The 20,305-nt window shown below is 40.5% G+C and overlaps 1 protein-coding gene across 4 annotated transcripts; it reads left to right on the top strand.

Moving 5' to 3' along the window:
- Positions 1 to 1,252: 1,252 nt before the first annotated feature.
- Positions 1,253 to 19,084, top strand: ecpas (Ecm29 proteasome adaptor and scaffold). Of its 4 annotated transcripts, none has more exons than XM_040146667.1 (49): positions 1,253 to 1,346; positions 2,099 to 2,229; positions 2,524 to 2,640; positions 3,096 to 3,214; positions 3,453 to 3,602; positions 3,758 to 3,935; positions 4,175 to 4,314; positions 4,540 to 4,618; positions 4,718 to 4,837; positions 4,984 to 5,069; positions 5,191 to 5,266; positions 5,357 to 5,406; positions 5,507 to 5,573; positions 5,769 to 5,891; positions 6,033 to 6,136; positions 6,329 to 6,452; positions 6,568 to 6,648; positions 6,776 to 6,992; positions 7,379 to 7,470; positions 7,667 to 7,801; positions 7,917 to 8,088; positions 8,283 to 8,455; positions 8,644 to 8,745; positions 9,123 to 9,246; positions 10,055 to 10,200; positions 11,118 to 11,172; positions 11,308 to 11,422; positions 11,575 to 11,643; positions 11,790 to 11,907; positions 11,992 to 12,159; positions 12,297 to 12,376; positions 12,739 to 12,844; positions 13,044 to 13,091; positions 13,207 to 13,325; positions 13,579 to 13,729; positions 13,848 to 13,913; positions 14,092 to 14,181; positions 14,369 to 14,435; positions 14,518 to 14,609; positions 14,705 to 14,771; positions 14,908 to 15,105; positions 15,446 to 15,657; positions 15,741 to 15,784; positions 15,896 to 16,088; positions 16,214 to 16,355; positions 17,136 to 17,241; positions 17,414 to 17,502; positions 17,594 to 17,665; positions 18,463 to 19,084. In XM_040146667.1, exons 1-49 carry the CDS (start codon positions 1,325 to 1,327, stop codon positions 18,600 to 18,602), a joined length of 5,535 nt encoding a protein of 1,844 aa, XP_040002601.1. In that variant the 5' UTR covers positions 1,253 to 1,324; the 3' UTR covers positions 18,603 to 19,084. The 4 variants fall into 4 exon arrangements, with proteins under 4 accessions (XP_040002601.1, XP_040002600.1, XP_040002602.1 ...); XM_040146666.1 differs by lacking the exon at positions 1,253 to 1,346 and adding an exon at positions 1,378 to 1,471; XM_040146668.1 differs by lacking the exon at positions 1,253 to 1,346 and adding an exon at positions 1,482 to 1,594.
- The last annotated feature ends 1,221 nt before the right edge of the window (positions 19,085 to 20,305 follow it).

Raw genomic sequence — 20,305 nt, forward strand, 5'->3', positions numbered from 1 at the left:
AAACCCCTACATTTAATATTAATTGAATAAGCATGTAAGTAATTTTAAAGCAGAAATGATAAACATTTGATGGTTCCGGGTTCTCAAATGTTAGAATTTGCTGCTTTTCTTGGTCTTATGTTAAATTAAATTGAACATTTTTGGGGTTTGGACTGTTGGTTGGTTAAGATATTTAATTACATCACCGTGTGCTCCGGGGCTTTGTAATGGGTATATTTCACTTTCATATGTCATGTTCAAGATCGTAAAACATGTGCGGAGATCAAGCATTACTTCATCAATCGAGAAAATAATCAGCAGATTGATCGATAAATCGAGAAAATAATTGTTAGTTGCAGCTCTATTGCGCATAGACTTAAGATGTTTTATGTTTTTGTCCTGGCGCTTTTACGTTTTGTCTTAAATTTTTGTCAGTTTTATTGAAGAAGCTATTAGAGTTAGTTTTTTTTTTTAAGTTGAATTGACAAATTCTTTAAAATCGACTCTTGAAACTACATTTTCATTATGCATTTCATAAGTCAAAAAAAGGTATACATGACCTTATTGTCGTTTAAAGCACCATGAATATTGACTAACAAAAGGTATAATTAAAGATATTCTCCAGGCATGTTTGATAGCGTTTTTCCATTAAAAAAAAAAAAAGTTAAATTAACTGGTTAGAAAATGGTTAAAAATGACAGCTACGCCTCCTCCTTCATTGAAAAATCCAGAATCCATAAAATATACCATTATTTTTCATTTCAAAAGTTACACGACCGGGTACAAGGTGTCTCCTACATCACTGAAAGACTGTTTCTCATGTATGTGCAACGCAGGCTTCGAGTTTACATGTGTGAACTTGCCGTGATTGGACCTGGTTTGGCTTTGTCACTTCGACAACTAAACGTAGATGTCCTACTTTTCTCTGTTTCACATCAAAGCAAACTGAATATCTTTGGGAATTTGGACTACTGTCGGACAAGACAGCTGAGGACGTCACCTCGGACTCGGAGAAACGTGGACGGACATTTTTCACTGTCCTCTGATTGGAATTGCACTTGGTATACTTATATATGGATTACCACGTGTGCACGATAAATATAATCAAGCATAATAATATACTTACAACATGAAAGATATTTGTAAATATAATAGTAACGTGTGTATAGATAAAAGAATACAACGGTATACCGACACAGAGTATAAGAATGATATGGCATAATATAGAAAGATAGTGATTTCTGCATGTGTCATGCATAAATCGGTGATGAAACAGAGGAGTGGCCCTGGTGAGTGCAGTGACACTCACTAAACTGGGAGGGGTCGCTATTGACTCTCTGCGAACATGGCTGCCCAGGATGAACTCAGTAAGTTTCTCTCTGCGTAATTGGTGATTAATATCTCCTAAAATGTCGTGGCCGTGGTGGCCAAAGATGAATGAAAGAACGGGCTTGCTGTATTCTAACGTTTAGGAGTGTGTTTCGAAGTAACGGTACAGCTTCCTTCAGTTAAAATCTGGGGCAAGAGCGCTAGCTAGCTGCTCAGCTATATTGCTAGCTAGAATGCTAACGTCGGGAGGCCGTTTGCCCAGTCATGGTCAAAATGAAACTATCACGTAGGCTATTACATTTTCATTAATCAAAGTCTCGAGGTGTAGATTTCTAGTTTGAGTGTTTAGGGCATTTGGGAATAATTGCGCAGGATGTCATGTCTAGTGAAGAGCCAGTGGTATGATAGAGAAACGATGAAAATGCGTGGATAGTCTGTCAGTGGATGTAGCTAGCTGGTTGTTGAGCCATGCCAAGAGGAGGAAGGCAGGGCTGGCTGATGATTACACTAACACAGCAGCTGACAGGACCAGCTTACCAGCCAAGCTGTAGGACTGTCTGTTTATAGTTCACTGATTTAAGTTTGTGTATATCACTCCCTCTGCATGAAAGCTTAAGGTCGCACAGACCTTAAGGTTGTACTCCCATATTTGGATGGAAAGCTATTGTCAGATTAACCATGGCAGAGGGATTGTTTTAAATCGATCCTACGTGTAGTGAGTTTACTTTCTTTTCTACCCAGAAAATGAAACAAATGAGTCAATCAAGGTGTTAATTGTCTCGTCTAACAGATCAACTGGAACGTGTGTTCCTTCGCCTGGGCCATGCAGAAACAGACGAACAGCTACAAGATATTATCTCCAAGTTCCTACCCCCTGTGCTCCTCAAACTCTCCAGCGTTCAGGAGGGTGTGCGAAAGAAAGTAAGAAGGGTGTTGCCTATTGCTGTGCCTAAAGAGAGCACAGTGACTCTTGAGTCTGTGATCTATAGCTACAGCTTATTAAAATGTGAATAAATTAGTCATATTCCATCAGACCCTCAACCTCAAATATTAGCTTCTCTTTAATGAAAAACTGTAGATAAACCCATCTGGTCTCACTTCCTCTTACTTGTAAGGAGCTTGAATCTTTCTCTTTTGCCAGTGAGTGTTGATTTATGTACCTGTTTCACGTAACTAAACCATAAATTGCCACCAATTATGTTCCTCCTCTCCTAGGTAATGGAGTTGTTGGTCCACCTGAACAAGAGGATAAAAAGCCGACCTAAGATTCAGCTACCAGTAGAAACTTTGCTGGTACAGTACCAAGACCCGGCAGCCGCCTCCTTTGTCACGGTACGAGCCTTGTCTTACAGTGTAGGTCTTTAGGAGGAGGATGTGTTATATCTATTGATGATGAAATCAACTCTTTGCTTTGCTTGCTGTCCTCAATATGATAACGTCACTGTGTCATTTGAGAATTTATAGCAATATGAGATGCCTATATAGTGTAGTATAGTGCATAATTCAATTTCACTGCACTTTTCAAGATTCAGTGTAACACTGGGGAGGTATTCCACTTAGATATTTATTAATTTAACTAATACCTAGTTAACTAATAAGATAACTGCTTGGCTGGATCTGTGTTTTGATGCCTTATGGTTTAATACCACCTAATAAAAATCATACATTTTTTATTTCTGTTTATGTTTAAAGTGGAGTTAGTGTGGCCATGTCAGTGATACTATATTTGATTTGGCTCTGTGTAACTTGAGACAGGAGTGGTGATTCTTTAATTTATGTCTTTGTAGAATTTCACCATCATCTACATCAAAATGGGCTACCCACGTCTGGAGGTGGGGAAACAGTGTGAGTTGGCCCCCACCCTCCTAACTGCCATGGAAGGCAAGCCACAGCCACAACAGGACAGGTGAGTGGAGAGATACTTATATACCTTAGGATGCACAAGGATATTTTCTATTATTGCAGTAGTGGATTAAAAGAAGTGCGTTTTTTAGATACACTTGAGTTTTTGCTTGATTGACATGCCTAAAGTTATACTGCCTCAGTCCTCTTTATTTGACCTGACCTTATTGGGGGGGGGGGGTTTCGTTGTTGTTGTTGTTGTTGTTGGATTATGATTTTCCATCCTCTCCCTCTTCTCTTAGCCTGATGCACCTGCTGATCCCTACTCTTTACCACATGAAGTATCCTGCAGACATCTCCAAGAATGCTTCTCCATTTAACTTAACTGAGCGGCCAAAGACAGTGCAGCTGCTGCTGGAGTTCATGTTGGATGTTTTACTGATGCCTTATGGGTGAGTTCCTGTTGTGTGGTTTGGGTATTATATGACGGAGGGGCTCAGAATGGTCTCGTTTCAAGTCCAGTGAAAAAAGTGTATTAGTTGTTCGCTTAGAAGCATTTTACCATTTGAACAAGAACGTTGACTTGTTATTTCTTCGGCTCTTCTAGGTTTGTGCTGAATGAATCCCCAACTCGCCCTGCTCCCTCCTCCTCCCAGGGAAGTTCTGCAGATGGGACAATGGCCACTGGTGGCCAGGGTCTCCCCCAGCCTCCCCCAGGGATGAGTGTCTATGCTGCCAAGAGGGTGATTGGAGAGGCCCAGTGGAGCGCTGAGCAACTAGAGCAGGTACAATGAGTGATGGCTATATTTTTGTTTTGTTTTTTTTGTTTTTTTCAGTTTTAGCTATCAGTTAAAAGCTGAGCGATACATTTTCAAATTTGGTTCCAAGCCCCTTTATGTGAAGGGCTGCATAATGATTTGAGTGTATATGTGAAGGGTGATACACAGTGTGTTGTTTTTTTTTTTTTTTCTTTTAATAAACATGTCAACTAATAACTGCTTCATTGTGCATTTGGTCTCAACAGTGTAAACTAGGCATAGTGAAATTCATCGAGGCAAAGCAAGTCCCAGAAGTGGAGACGGTGGTTCACCTGGTGGTGGCGTCCAGCGACACCCGACACAGTGTTGCCACTGCAGCTGATCTGGAGCTGAAGAGCAAACAGAGGTAGGTGAAGGGGCTTACATAATCCAATACTTTACATCTTCATCACCAGTTGTCAAGTCATCCACTCAGCAATCTTTCCTCTAGCTCAGTACACAAAATACAATAAATTACCAAATTATTAGGCAAACCTGTCGTGTGACAAATTCACATGACAAAAATCATAAAACTTTCTAAATGTGTGGTTCTTTGCCAGTAGTCTTATGCAATTGTTTTGTTACCTTCCAGTATCATCGATTGGAACAATCCTCTAATTATCAACAAGATGTACAAAGTGTATCTCGGGGATGTTCCTCTTAAAACAAAGGTTTGTGAACTCAATATTTAATTTTCAAACTTAACCTTTGAATTTTTAAAATATTAAGTATATAGTACTGTTGTGTGTACTGATCCCTTTTTGCACTAGGGCGGCAATGTGAAGCAAGAGCTGAAGCATGAGCCGGTAAGCACAAGAGTCAAACTGAAGATCCTTCCACATCTTCTACGGTCACGCCTAGCCGCAGAGTGCTTTCCAGCTAATATTCAGGTATGTCCCTGCTTGTGGGTACATTTGTGTTTTCTCAGTTTTCAAAACTCAATTCTGCAGACACGTTACAATATTTGTGGCTAAATAATCTTCAAGGGGAAATGCATCAGAGTACAGTACAATCATTGGTTCCCTTTCTTCCATAGGTTGTGTATGACGGTCTGTTTGGAGCCAACACCAACAACAAACTGCTGTCTCTCACCTTGCAGTTTGTCCATCACATCTGCATGGTGTAAGAAAAGTGCACTTTTTTTCTATGTCTAGTTACATCCAGGATACATTTCTTTCAATGACAAAGTAAGTCTGTTGCATTTTGAAAAGTAAAAGTTTTTTTTTTTCCCTCTATTTTTCAGGTGCCCTGACACTAATAAGCCTTTGGGGCTAATGCTGCTCAATGGTCTTACCAAGCTCATCAATGAATACAAGGAGGTAAAACTACAAAAAATACCACGCACTTAATCTGGAAGTTCATACAGTTTAGTTTGATTTATTCCTAGTAAATAACATTTGTCCTTGTAGGATCCTAAGTTACTATGTGTTGCCTACTCTGCTGTTGGAAAGCTGTCAAGGTATAATGAAATAATTATCTCTCTTTCCATAATTATTTCCAGTTTGGTGTGGGATTTTAGAAATAAAATATATTATACTTTATATACCTTCTCTTTTTAGCCGCATGCCACAGCTGTTCACAAAGGATATTGCACTCGTACAGCAGTTTTTTGAGTCCATGTGTAAGGTACGTGAACAGTCTCTCAAGAATCTGACATTAAATGCACTGAAAACTTCACACAACGAATACATTACAGGAAAATCGACGGTCAAAGTTTATTATAAAATTATCTCGTGGCCTCTGTTCTCAGGAGAGCACAGTGATGTATGTGGTACTGATATTGCTACTGATTTTTCCAAAACTCCGTGTTGTTATCTTTAGGAGGAGCCTGATGTTCGTCTTGCCATTCAGGAAGCTCTGTCTATGATGGTTGGAGCTTATGCTAACCTACAAGGGGCACTGCTGAACCTGATGGAGGCCCTGGTTGCTGCATACATTGGAAAGGTGAGTGTACACAGGCAAAATAGATATTTTGTGTCTTAAAAAAAACAAACCAAAAAAAAAAAAAAAAACACATTAATGTTGACTAGTTTCGTAACTAGGGATGAGGCAAATCAAACACTCCTGATTAATCTTTCTTGGCAGCCGGAGGTGCAAGTGCGCCAGGTGGCCATGAAGTTTGCCAGCACAGTGTTTGCTCCTGATCACGTGCCATCTAGGTACCTGCTGCTGCTGGCTGCTGGAGACCCGTAAGTCCCAAAACACAGAAATTTTCTGCATAATGCTAAATGAATTGCCACAGGAATACATATCAGCATTTTAGTGAGTCTTAAAAGCATTTATTACATCATATACACAATAGGATACACATAAGGTGGGAGATGGTTGAAATTAACTGAGTGGTGCAGGAAATAAATTGAGCTGGTTTTCTGTGTTTTTAGGAGGGAGGAGGTGTCTGGGGAGGCCCAGAGGGTGCTCAGGGCTTTTCATACCAAGAGCTCGGAGAAGGAGGGACCAAAGCCAATGCCCTCCTTTCCTGACATGGTGGCCTATGTCCAGGAGAAGGTAAGCCTTTCTGCATATTTTTCATTCTCTTTCTCACCCAGCTTACAAAGTGGCATTTTTTTTTTTGCTGAAAGAAATAACATAACTTATATCTTTTTGACTGTGTCACTGTCAGGCGGCTCAGAGGATCAAGACTCCAGCTAAGTACATTGTTGGAACCTCCACCATTCCTTTCAACCCTTCTGCATTTGCGGAGGTAAATATCAATTGGTGATCTGCCTGTGTCATCCATGACTTTGCAAATTCATTGTGTATCTGTGGAGAAGTTGATTTTTCTGCTGCAGACACCGCTTTAGTGCCCACCTAATTTCCTTCTTTCCCAGATCGTGCTCTACCTGAGGATGTGTTTAGCCCACAGTGCCGGGGCCATGCCCATGTCAACACGCTTGGCAGACATGCAGGATGATGCCCCAGTCATCGGCCGCTACGTCGACACACTTCTGTCTTCTGAGCCTCAGCCTTCGATGTCAAAGGGGTCTGAGACCAATCCTGTTCATGTCTACATGGATCTGCTGCAGCAGTTGCTGTCTGCCGTAGGAGGTGAGAGAAATTAACCTGCTCTTCTAGTGGACATGGCTTCAGTCATTATGGGCTTTTTAGAACACTGAAATTGTTGTTAATGCAGTAGTGTAGTGTGACAATCGTAAACTCAGATCAGAGAAATGTTGATTGGCTTGTCAGGTCACACCTGTCTGGTTAAAAATGCCAATGAATTCTTCTGAAAAGAGACAGTGAAGTCCTACACATAGTGACGTTAATATATTAAATGTGTTGTCTTTTTTTTTTTTTTTTTGACTAACTGAATAAAATGTATACACGATGATACTTGGCTCTGTTACAAGTGGTGTTCATTTATCAATCAGTGCAAGCATTTACAAGTTTTTAAGGGAATTTGTGTTAATACCACCTCATCTGTCTCTCAACAGGAATCCCAGTTATGTACTGTCTACTGGAAGTGGTGTCTGTCTGCCCAGAGAAACTGGCTTCCAGATTTGTTGATAAAATTGACTGGATTAAAGTGAGTAATTCGTTTATTTATGTGTTTATTTAGATGCGAGATGGATTTACCGTGCACAAATTCATTAGTGAGACAGAATTCAATGCCGCTTAACAATTAGTCCAATCCCTCAGCTATACCGTAAAACCATGAACCCAGTTAACATTTCGCAACAGGCAATGCATGTAGCTTTAGTAACAGGTGTTTTCTTCTCCAGAGTCTGATGAACACAAATAAGGAGGACATGAGGGAGCTTGCAGCCCAGCTGTATGCTATAGTGGTTTCCACCATGACTGGCAACGAGCTGCAGACAGCCGTGCAGAACCTGGTCAAAATCACCAAAGACAACCACGTATGCGACTTTGTCTCTATGAAACACTGGATAGTTTGTATATTTTAAAGTTGTTTATTTTTATGTTTTTATATCATTTTATTTGTAAATGTTTACTGGTTTTGTTAAACCACAGAGTCCTGAGACTCAGCATGGTGCCATCTTGGCTCTCGGCTACATGGTGGGAAGGTACATGAGCAAGAAGAAAGCTGTCACCTCTAGTGACTCTACCCACAACATGGGGCAGCAAATGAACTTCTCCTCCCAAGAAGAAGACGAACTTGTTACCATGGCTACCAAGACAGTTGGTATGTAATTATTTTTGCAGCAATTTCCTGAAAATAGGGTTTATTTATTGAGTGTAATAGTTATTAGAGTACAAAAAAAATGATGTCAAATTGCCTAGATTGTCATTAGGAGATGTAAATAAAATGGATAAATGTAGGGGTTTTCTCCTTCTGTCTTTGGGTTCACCCACTCAAGTATTTGTGTGTTTGTCCAGGTTCTTTCCTGGACAGCAGTAGTGCACTACTGGCAGTAGCAGCCTGTACAGCTCTGGGAGAAATTGGGCGGAATGGCACCCTGCTGATCCCTTCAGAGGGTGAGGGGTTCACCAAACTCTCCACCGTGGAAAACCTGCTGGCACGCATCCCCTCTGGCAAGGAGAGCACAAAGGTAATCTGGGACTCCACAAAAGGAAGTGGCTGCTGTGCACACTGTGCACACATCAGCAGTGCACACTGTGTATATACTGTATTCATTCTGTATGTTTTACTGATGCATCAGATCTACAGCTTAATGATTTGCAGCTCGCCTCATGTTTATTATATTGTTTGTGTCTGTCTTGTTCGTGTGTGATCCAGATGAAGGAGCGATCGATCCAGACCTTGGGTCACCTACCAGTGGGGGATGGAGACTTCCCTCACCAGAAGAAGCTGCTGCAGGGACTCATGGATTCTGTAGAGGTAAGAAAAGCATAGTAACTGACAGTAGCATAAACGTTAGCAGTGCAGGGCTTTTACAAGACAATGTAAAAACTAACATTTATTTGGGAGCATATTAGGCAGAAGTGGACTTGATTGCTGTAGAAAAAACTCTGAGCTCTTTGTATGTGATTTGACGTTTTCTGATTGATAAACACATGGATATGATCTTTTTAACATGAAATGGATGGTAAGAACTAGCATTAAAGGTCACATGATGATGTATCAGTCTGTCTATTTGTAGCTGAAGTGGGTTTTTCAGCTAGCACTAATAAGATATTATTGTCTGCATTCAACACTGCTACAGCCCCTATAAAGCTGATGACAGCATCTCTGTTTTTTGCTTTCTCTCTCTTAAGGCCAAACAGGTGGAGCTGCAGTTCACAGTGGGAGAGGCTATCACCAGTGCTGCGATAGGCACCAGCTCTGGAGCTGCAAGAGATCCATGGACCTGCACTGAGGACCAGTACAGCCCACTACACAGTCAGTACTTTCAATTGTTTAAATTGTACTTTAAAAAGCTTTTTGCACAGATTTGTGCACTGTGTAGTGAAAAAGACCTGCGTTATAATGCTGCATTCACGTCATATTGTTTAAACTGTAATTATGAACAGCTGAGTGGGAAAAACTACTTAACTAAGTATCTGAGCTGTAATTCTAAGTCAGAGATATTGGGAATTTCTGACGGCAACTTGTCAACAAACTTGACTGCAAAGGCCCCATTGCTGCCAGTTACATCTAAATAAAATCCAATGTTAACACTAATACAATCAATTTGTTTCATTTTATAGGAGATATACACTGTTGGTTTGTATCTGGTTTCTCTTGCTTACAAACTGCTGCATACGCGAAACACAACAAAAGAAGCTAATTTAGGCTGTTTATCTGGTGTGACTACAAGATTAGTACCAGGGCTAACTACTTCGAATAATGCATGAGCACTCTTAAATCGGAATAACGGGTGTGTGTATTACAGTTTATCCCATTCTGCCAACATTGTGTGAATGCAGTATAAGTACTGGTGGATTAGGTCTTGATTTCAGACAGACCTGATTTGGTTATCAAGTATGCGTTAAGGCTGCCTGCCTACATTGCAATTTTTCAAGTCATCAGATATGTGACTGTCTCTTGCATTATGACAGTAGTTGTCACATTAAAATTAATTTTCCTGAGCACACATTTACATTCAATGATCCGTTTTAATGTATATGTCAAATGCTCCAACAACGAAACTGAAAATAGTAAGGTGAGTCCTTCAGCAACATTTCCACTTTCTTCCTTTCCCTTTTAGATGTTAAAAACAATGATGTGGTTCCTTGGGTCCTCAACGCCATCCTTTCCAAGTACATACCCAGTCAGAACCCCCACGTCCGACAGGCAGCCTGCATCTGGCTGCTCTCCCTGGTCAAGAAACTCAGCCAACACAAGGAAATCATGGTGGGTGTTTTGTACAACTGTATACCTATGAATCTAAAAACAAATAGGTAATTAAGTCCAACTGTGATAGGCAAGGGAGTTATCACTTAAACTGTAACTGTTTCTGCAAGCAGCATTAGCCTGATATGGTTGCTGGATTAACGAAGAGTTTTAGCCTTTCGAATTTTGTTTTTGTGTTTTTGTGAGATTTAGAGTTAAGGCCTTTGTTTACAAAGACATGCTTTTTTCGTTTGAAAATGTCAGGTTAAAAAAAAAAAAATAAAGCCTCACATTTGGCCTTGTATGTTTGCACATTAAACATAGATTAAAATGAGGTAAATTCTGTATTTACCTAATTACCTTTAGCAGTAGGAGATATGTGAGCTTTTTTGAAGATTAAATCTTCTCATCTAGCTTAAATTTGTCCACCCAGACGTCATGGACGTCTCGACCGTAAAATAGTCATTAGTTCAACTGGGGTGTCTGTCCCACTCCTTACCAGATGTGGCCTTTGATGCAGTTTTGCTGTTTGCCAACTGAAAACAGGGCAAAAAAAAAAGAGATTTAGCTGTTTTTCATATTGTTCAGATGGTTCACTGTGTTTTTCTAGAGAAACGACCTGGAAACACAAATGTGGACTTTTTTAATCAATTTCATGCAAAAATGGCATTTTTAAATTTAGACAGCTTGATGTAGACAGGTTTGTCCATGGGAGTAAAAGATTTGTGGCTGCTTCAGGGCAACATTTTGTTTCATATTGCAAATATATGCAAAGTATTAACCTCATTGGTGTGTGTACATAACATGTTTTTTGAGATGAGGGATCAAAAAAGGATCCATACTCAAACTTCTGACTTGGCAGACTGACAATGTGTTTATGTTTATATGTCAAATCACTTTTTGTTTTCATTTAAAAAACCTTTCCTTTACTCCTACAGTCCCATTTAAAGGAAGTTCAGGTGGCATTCATCTCTGTTCTCTCAGACCCCGATGGTAAGATGACAAGACTTACACCAGCCAGTGTTTTTCAGATTTACTTGGGCAGCATTACAAAACAAACATTTGTCACCTCTTGCTGTCTGTCCTTCTGAATTCTTCATCCATCCCTCTTTTTCTTCTTTTATCTAGAGTTGAGTCAGGATGTGGCATCTAAAGGACTTGGTTTGGTCTATGAGATGGGAGGAGAGGGTGACCAGCACGAACTGGTGTCCACCCTGGTGGAAACACTCATGACTGGCAAAAGGTGAGTGGACAGTTGAGTAAAGGGGGGGAAGTAATGGCACAAGAGACAGACTCGCTGACGCTGTAGTATCAATCCTGTGGGGGAGAAGAAATAAGTCCAGAACATTTTCAGTGTGTAGATAATTTAAAATACCTATTTATCTTTGCAAACAGAGTGAAACATGCCGTCTCAGAAGATACAGAGCTGTTCCAAGGAGAAGGTTTGGGGAAAACACCTGATGGGTAAGTCATATATCACCTCTATTAGACACATGTTGTCCAAATTTAATGAAAATGTTATGAAATAAGGTGGAATTTTGGGAGTGCATTTCTTTGGGATCAGTGTGCAGAAATTAAGCTTTTTCTCCTGTTTTGATGGTTCCCGACAGCCATGGGCTGTCCACATACAAGGAGCTCTGCTCCTTGGCCAGCGACCTGAACCAACCAGATCTCGTTTACAAGTTCATGAACCTGGCCAATCACCACGCAATGTGGAACTCCCGCAAGGTATCATCCTCCTTCTCATCCAGCACGTGTGCTTTTGTACCCCCTCCTCCCGCCTGACCTCTTCTCTCCTCTCACCTCTTCCAGGGAGCAGCTTTTGGGTTTCACATGATCGCTGCCAAGGCTGGGGAGCAGCTGGCTCCGTTCCTGCCACAGCTTGTGCCTCGTCTTTACCGCTACCAGTTTGACCCCAACCTGAGCATTCGCCAGGCCATGACCAGCATCTGGGATGCATTGGTCACTGATAAGACCCTGGTAGGAGTCAATAATAGTACAGAATAAGAACATAAACAGAAATACAGACTCATGCAGGTACAAGTAAGTGTATGTAAATGACTACCATCATCAGAAGTGATTATATGTGCATGTTTGCTTGCTCTGATGTGTCTCAGGTGGATAAGTATCTTAAGGAAATCCTGCAGGATGTAATTTCCAACTTGACCAGTAACACCTGGAGAGTACGTGAGTCCAGGTACAGTAACAGGACACACTCTATAAATCAAACTCCTAAAAATGAAGAGTATTAAGACTCTGACTGCTGTGTCTACTGTAATCTGTTTATTTGGCCTGATTATTGAATGTGTGGGGCAACAGTAAATGCACTAAGAATTTACTTTTTCTCTCCCTAGGTTTTATTCAACTGTTTTTTTTTTTTTTTCCTTTTACATCTTTCCTATAATCTCTGGCCACAGGAAAACTTTAATGGTCTTGAGTGTTGTAGCTATGGTAAACCGATTTGACTATCTTAGCTGGTGAACTTGTACTATTGCACCCTTTGTAACTTGTTCTGAATAAGAGAGTCAGTGTATTTTGATAAAATGATTTTCCCACCAGCTGCCTGGCCCTGAATGACCTGATACGTGGCCGCCAAGCTGATGACCTCATTGATCATCTTGCAGAAATCTGGGAAACACTGTTCAGAGTCCTTGATGACATCAAGGTGAGCAGGAAATCAGAGTCGATGTTGTTTTAATCCACCGAGCACAAGTGATGTTAATTTGACCCGGTTCATTGCAAGACACTGTAGGACTGACACATGGGATGATGAAAGCATCAAGGATGTCCTTACAAGTATAGACTGAGTTTTTCACTTCTTATCGGGAGTTTGTCATTCTGACTGTGTCGTGCTTGCATTTCAGGAATCTGTGAGGAAGGCTGCAGACCTAACACTGAAAACACTCAGTAAGGTAAGTATGTTTGTCACAAGACTGGCCTGTGTGTATATGTTTGTATTGGTTGTGTGTACACATGTGGATACCCAGGTGCCTGTCCCTCGACAATCTCTCTTTCTGTCGTGTCCAGGTGTGTACTCGTATGTGTGAGTCTACGGGCTCTGCAGCCCAGAGAACTGTGGCGGTACTGTTGCCAACTCTTCTGGAAAAAGGCATTGTTAGCAATGTCTCAGAAGTCCGCTCACTTAGGTAATGTCTCATTTTCCCAGTCTTTTTGTAAACCACAGCAAAATTAAACCAGATGCATAGCAATTTACAGTATGCCTACATATGATCCTACAAAGATACATTTGGTAACAGGCAGAGTCTTTCTTCTGTTTGAGATTAATTTTCACTTATTTGTCTGTTATGAGTCAATGAACCCCTTGTTCATCAAAATCACAGACGCAACACATCATTGTCTGCCGCCTTCTCTCTTAACCACTCTGTTTTTTCTAACCAGTATCCAGACCCTGGTGAAGATTAGTAAAACAGCTGGGGCCAGACTAAAGCCTCATGCTTCCCGACTCATCCCGGCCCTGTTGGAGGCCCTCAGCACCTTGGAGCCTCAGGTCCTCAACTACCTCAGCCTCCGAGCCACAGAGCAGGAGAAGGTAACCTCAGCCATCTACTCCATCTACTCCCAAGTCTGCTAACCAAAGCCTGTTAGTTTTATCAAAGATTAGAGTCCATAATGTCATTTATTATGTTTTTTTTTTTTTGTCACTCCAGAGCGCCATGGATGCTGCTAGACTAAGTGCTGCCAAGTCCTCCCCAATGATGGAGACCATAAACATGGTAAAAAAAAAAAAAAATTGTTGTTGTTGACCATCAGTTAATAATTTTCTTGACCTTTTGGGCTTTTAAACACAGTTTCCTGTTGTCCAGGGAAAGGTTTGGGTGTTTCTACTTTAAAGCCTGACAAATCATACAGAAGAAAGAGGAATGTTTTGTAAAGATCTGTCTTTGTGCTCAGTGTCTGCAGCACCTCGATGTTTCTGTGCTGGGAGAGCTGGTTCCTAGGCTCTCTGAACTTCTTAAGAGTGGAGTAGGCTTGGGCACCAAGGTAAAACACACTCCTCGAGTCATTAATTCATACCTTGATGCTTTGATTGCCCACTTCTTCGCATCTTCCTGTCAATCTTTTCTACATCCGTCCACCCATTTTTGATATATCAACTCCTTCCGCTCTAATATTTTTAAAGAGATAGTGTGCAACGTCAGGCCTACTAATGTTTGCCTCGTCTTCACAGGGTGGCTGTGCTAGTGTTATTGTTTCGCTCACAGTGCAGTGTCCCCAGGATCTCACCCCATATTCAGGTACAGCACACGTTTTCGTCTGTTCATGTAATGTGTTTACTGTTTGGTGCCAGTGAACTAAAGATGTTTTTGGTGTTTTTAGGTAAGCTGATGAGTGCCCTGCTGAGTGGTATCCATGACAGAAGCACTGTAGTACAGAAAGCCTTTGCCTTTGCTCTGGGTCACCTAGTCAGGGTAAGTTTGATAAGTAATCTCATGACATTAGTTACACCATAGGTTGTTCTCAGTGACTCGCATAAGCATTGTTTAATACTTGTTTGCCCCATCAGACAGCAAAAGACAGCAGTGTGGAGAAACTACTACTGAAGCTCAACAACTGGTACTTGGAAAAAGAGGGTGAGACATTAGAAAATGTACCATTTTTTTTCCTCACTTTGAAACTCAGAATTGAACTAGTTTTCGCATTGAACCAAACAATAACTTTGCTCTCTTCAACTGTCTCTTGTTCATCAACTCTCTCTTTAATTCCCAGAGCCGGTATATAAGTCATCATGTGCATTGACCGTGCACGCCATCAGCCACTACAGTCCTGATGTGCTGAAGGGCCATGCAGGAGTGGCCCTGCCGCTGGCCTTCCTGGGCATGCATCAGGCGCCAGGTCCTGATGAGGAAAAAGGAGAGAGCCATGATGCTACGCTGTGGGCTGAGGTGTGGCAGGAGAACGTCCCAGGTGAGAAATATCCATGCAGTAAAAATAAATTGAGATCTACTACAACATATGTATATGACATAGTGGCGCACCACTTAAAATTACAGTTTTCTTTTTTTGTTATTAAAGAGCACCATGCCAATCCCTTGGTCAACTAATTTAAATAATTTTTTACATAACGAATTTAGTTGATAAATATTTTTTAATTTTTTTTTCTTATTTTACACCATTTCACAATGGTGGATATCTAGTATTTTGGAACATAGATTATACATTAGAAACACAGTCCGATCAGAACATCTAGATGAATTTTGTCATACGATAACATGACCTTTTTATTCTTTTTTTTCTTTGATTCCAGGAAGCTTTGGAGGCATCAGACTGTACATGACAGAGCTGATCACTATCACACAGAAAGCTCTGCAGTCCCAGTCCTGGAAGATGAAGGCTCAGGGTGCAGCTGCCATGGCAACTGTTGCCAAGGAACAGACAGGCTCATTGGTGGCGCCACACCTTGGCTTGGTGCTAACAGCTTTAATGCAGGGACTATCTGGACGCACATGGGCGGGCAAGGTAACGACTGCTAATACATGATCAGAGCATAAAAATAAGGAAGAACAATTGTGTTTAAAGGAGTTTTTGAATTTTTGTTCCAGGAGGAGCTATTGAAAGCCATTGGATCAGTAGTGGGCAAATGCAGGTGAGACTTCTTAAAGAACCCTTTTCCCATTAATGCCAGTTTTATATGAAGGACAACATTCTTTTACCGTCTTTTCTACTTTATTACTTCCACTCTTCTTGTGACTTTTAGTGCTGAGCTACAGAAGCCTTGGGCAGGCCAGCCCACCATCTCTGAGGTGTTGGAGGTTGTGTTGAAGGAATGCCGCAAGGAGAGTCTGGTATACAAAATGGCTGCTTTGCGCTGTGCTGGAGACGTGCTCCGCAGCAGCCAGGAGGACCGTTTCAGTGACATGGCAGAGATCATTTTCCCTCTAATCAAGAAGGTTAAATCACATATACTCATCTGAAATTTCCTTTTTGTTTTTATAGTGCCACATTTAAAAACATTACTGCATTTAAGAAGCCTTAAAACTGTGCTCAGTCCCTCTTCCTTATACTCTGTTCACAGAGTGGGGGTGCATCCCCGAGGTCACTGGAGGAGGATGATGATGATGATAGAGATGTGAAGGAGAAAGAGTTGCAGACTGAAGCTCTGCTTTGTGCTTTTGAGACCCTTGGAAAGACTTGGCCCAGGAACCCACAGACTCAGGGTAAAATTTAGTATAAGTTTAGTAAAAATGTAGTAATATTAAAAAACCCTAAACCACACTTTCAAGGCTCTACACTTGTTTTGACACATTGTGTATTGTGTATTCTGAAAAATATCAATGCTGGACATATGGGAACTTTTCCACAATATCATACAGATAAGTTAGAGGTATAAAATCATATTTTTCCTTTATTCACTGGTTGAGGATGCTGGACTTTTTACCTCCATGCCAATCAGGGAGACCGTCTTAATGTACTGTTTAGAGCACAAAATCTAATTCAAACAGTAATGTCTGCCTTTACTCATTAGAGAGAGGTGACTCCATTAATGCAAAAATACTTTACTTTCCTTTTCATTTTCAAACGTGTTCCATACCACTTACCATTTTGATCTTCCCCCGTGTTTCATTTATTACATTTTAAGGTGTGTGTGTGTGTTTATGGATTATATGTTAGTGATTTTTCTAATGGAATATAGTAATCACTAAAATGTATCAAAAATCGTAGTCCTTTTCAACTTATCCTCTGTTATTCATTAAATAAGACTGAAATTGAGTTTGCCTTATATGATGTTGCATAAAATATTTCTCTAATTGGCTCCAGCTCTTACAAAATATTTGCTCCTAAAGACTCATCTACCTTGTCAGGGGCTTAACCTCCAATTGCAAAGCTGCCATAGTGTTGCACTTAATAATATAGGCTACACAGGTGGCTGGACTGCCGGGAACATGAGATGTGGCTCTCACCAGTTAATGTCTTGTGAACTGTGTGTCTGCCTGTAGCTCGTTTCCAGGCGGAGGTATGCGGACTAATGTGTGAAAAGCTCAAGCGAAGCACTTGGAAAGTGCAGCTTGCTGTTCTCCAGTCCATGAAGGCATACTTCCAGGGGTAAGGATCAACAAAGAATTCCTTATTAATAATTAGTTCTTTAAAATGAACCCTGAGGGTCCGGAGTTATTTAAGTTGGTTGATTTGTTCTTATATTCTCAATGTTAAGATTATTTGTCAACAAACTTAAGGTGTTTTTTTTTTTTATCCCCCCCCCCCCCCCTTACTCTAGGCTATTACTGCTAGAGAAGGGCAGTGAAGACTTCAACGCACTGTCACAGATCCTCACAGAGACGTGTGCTGCTCTCACGTGCCCTTTAGGTACGGCACTCACAATTTCACTGTATTTTGCATAAAACTCTAATATGCACCCATTTCATCACCATGCTTGTTTTTTTTTTTTTCAATCCAGAAAACAGAAGTTACTCATCTGTGAGGACAGAGGCCTTGTCAGTTGTGGGTCTGATCGTAAAGAGAACTGGAGGTGAACTTTTTTGCTACTAAGACTGTCTGAAAGTGTATTGTTCTTCAGTTTAGGTTGAAAGTGTGCAAACTAAAAGGGGAGAGCCCACTTTATTCATACAGTTTCAGGCAGGTTAGTGGGAACACATTTTCTGGCAGGTGCAGTCCTGAATATGACAGATAAGTGCAAATTATTTCATGTAGCCAGTCTTCCTGTTCTTGCTTTAGGATTATTTATTTATTTGTTTTAGATTAGCCACACTAGCAGCATGGCTTAAGGGATGGAAATGTGGGTCGGTCAGTCCACCATTTTGGGTGACACTGAAAATCTCATCAAATATTGTATGTATTAGCATTAAATTTTGTACAGACATTCATGGCTCCAAGATAATGTTTGCCAGTGGCTTTTCCTAAAGGGTCACGGTGACATTGACATTTGTGATTTTGATCCAAGTATCTGGAAAACTATTAGCCAGGTTGCCATGATATTTGGTACAGATTGTCCAGTACTTTGGTTTATGAACAAAAACCCTCAGAAATAATGAGATTCCCATCAGCCTCAGCTGTACTTTGTGTTTAGTAATAATATGCCAGTGTTAGTATGCTAACGCCCTTAACTAAGCTGGAGAACGTTTTTAATAAAACTCAAGTCTGAAGACTGAATTCCAATACAAAGCTGTTATCTTTTAGTTTGTTTCTTTTAGTTCATGTTTGGTATTAGAGAAATATTTTAGGATTACTGTCTTGTAACATACTAACATACATATGTATGCACATGGACTGTATGTATTGATCCAGTGTCACTTGTGATGTTAACAGAGAGTGAACAGTGGGACTGTGTGTCTGTGAAGAGCCGGGAGCAGCTGCAGCGCTCCCTGTCAATGCTGCAGTCTGATAGCAGACCCGACCTGAGGGATAAGGCCCAGGAGCTGCGTAGACACATCCAGAGTCAACCATGAGAACACACACGAACACGACACACACACACACACACACACACACACACACTGCAATAGCCAAACACATAGAGATACAAACACAGTACAAATCCAGAAAACAGAGCGTAAACTTCTTTTAACTTCTTTATGAGTAAAACAAAACATACATTAGCGCACTCCTCTGTCTGACCTCTTTGCTACAGCAGTCTTCACTTATGCAGATATTTACAAACCTCTCAGTCATTGCATTAAGTATCCATATTACCTGTGGGCTTTGAAGCTGGCTTGTGCAAGAGAGTGCTCCGCTCAAGCTGACTGACTGACTGACTGATTCACGTTTGTGGCTGACAAAGCTTGAAGAGAATACAATAACACAACTTGCCCTGATTCTCAGCTCTAAGTGACAGTGGTGAAGGGCAAGGCTCTTATTGTAATGTGTCGAGTTTTATTTGGTTCATTTAAATGGACAGTAAGATGCTGATAATAAATGCTATATAAACCAATGTGTTGGGGTTTGTGGACACTGTATACCTATAGCCCCAAAATGGGGAGTTTTACTACTGTTGTGGGTTTGCCTACTCATTAAATATCAGAAAAAGAGCAGGTCAGACACCTTGGCTAATACAGAAGGATGACTAGTCAGCTCTCGTTCAAAGTTTGTACTTTGAGCGTGTCCTGAAAATAGTATTTCGTTTCTCCTATTTGCAAGGTGAATGGGCAGGAGAAAAAAAAAAACAAACAAAAAAAACCTATTTTGTGAAGTCTTGAGAATTCGTAAAAACCCTGCTCTTAAGTTTAAAGTGATGCTATAGTTGTTTGAAATTGTCCCTGATGAAATAAAACTTCCTTGGTAATTTGGACCAGTGACTTTTCTTTTGTCTTAGTACAGTGTGATGGTTACACAATAACAGTTCTAAATTCAAGCAACAGGTTCATGTCCGATCTTTCAGGTGCCGAGGAGGCCAATTTACTTTGATAGGCATGTCAGTGAAACCACATGTACTGCTGAAGTACAAACGTACTGTAGTGAAAATCTCACATGTATCACAAATGTATCACTAAAAAGCCAAAGTTCATGGGAAAGTGTTCTTCTGCAACTCATTAAAAATTTGTTATACTTAAATTTAACCCTAGTTTGTTGCATCTAGGTAAATTCAACACCCAATCCAATGCTAATTCCTTGTAAATTTCAGTCACAAGATATCTGGGAATTATCAATACTGTGAAGTTAATTATTTTTTTTAAGAATTGTGGTTCAACGTTGCAGTAATTGTATATATTTTGTATATTTAAAGAGGTTAAAATAAATAATCCCTTTATATACTGAACTGATCAGCTTGGCAGTAAATGTGAGTAGGTATTGCTATAAATTCTTTAGGAATCCTGTTTGCCATTACTTGAAATGCACTAAAACAGTTAACGCGTACTTTTTATTTTAACTTTTATGTAACATAACTCCCCAATATAACCAAGTAACCTTAAGATTCCAGGAGCATGTGTGAATGTCAGCTGTATCTCTACAATCTGAGTCCCTGACGCTGCAGGTTTCTAAGCCAGCAGACTTGGCTGCTGCGTCTGCCTGCGTAACATTTATATATTGTTACAAATGCTTTTCAAAAGGGTAAACCCTCAAAACCTGGGAGTTATTGTCACATGACATGACTTTATTTTAAGAGGGCAAAATGACTTCACCAGCAAAATTAGCTTACCCTCTTCCCGTGGAG

Source organism: Xiphias gladius, chromosome 15 (assembly GCF_016859285.1).
Source record: "Xiphias gladius isolate SHS-SW01 ecotype Sanya breed wild chromosome 15, ASM1685928v1, whole genome shotgun sequence".
NCBI classification, from domain to species: domain Eukaryota; kingdom Metazoa; phylum Chordata; class Actinopteri; order Istiophoriformes; family Xiphiidae; genus Xiphias; species Xiphias gladius.

Coding starts and splice junctions, on each gene's coding strand:
- ecpas (XM_040146666.1), top strand. CDS start 1,417: ATGAAAGAACGGGCTTGCTGTATTCTAACGTTTAGGAGTGTGTTTCGA. Junction 9,247..10,054: donor CCAGTACAGCCCACTACACA/GTCAGTACTTTC, acceptor TTTCCCTTTTAG/ATGTTAAAAACAATGATGTG. Junction 16,089..16,213: donor TTTTCCCTCTAATCAAGAAG/GTTAAATCACAT, acceptor CTCTGTTCACAG/AGTGGGGGTGCATCCCCGAG.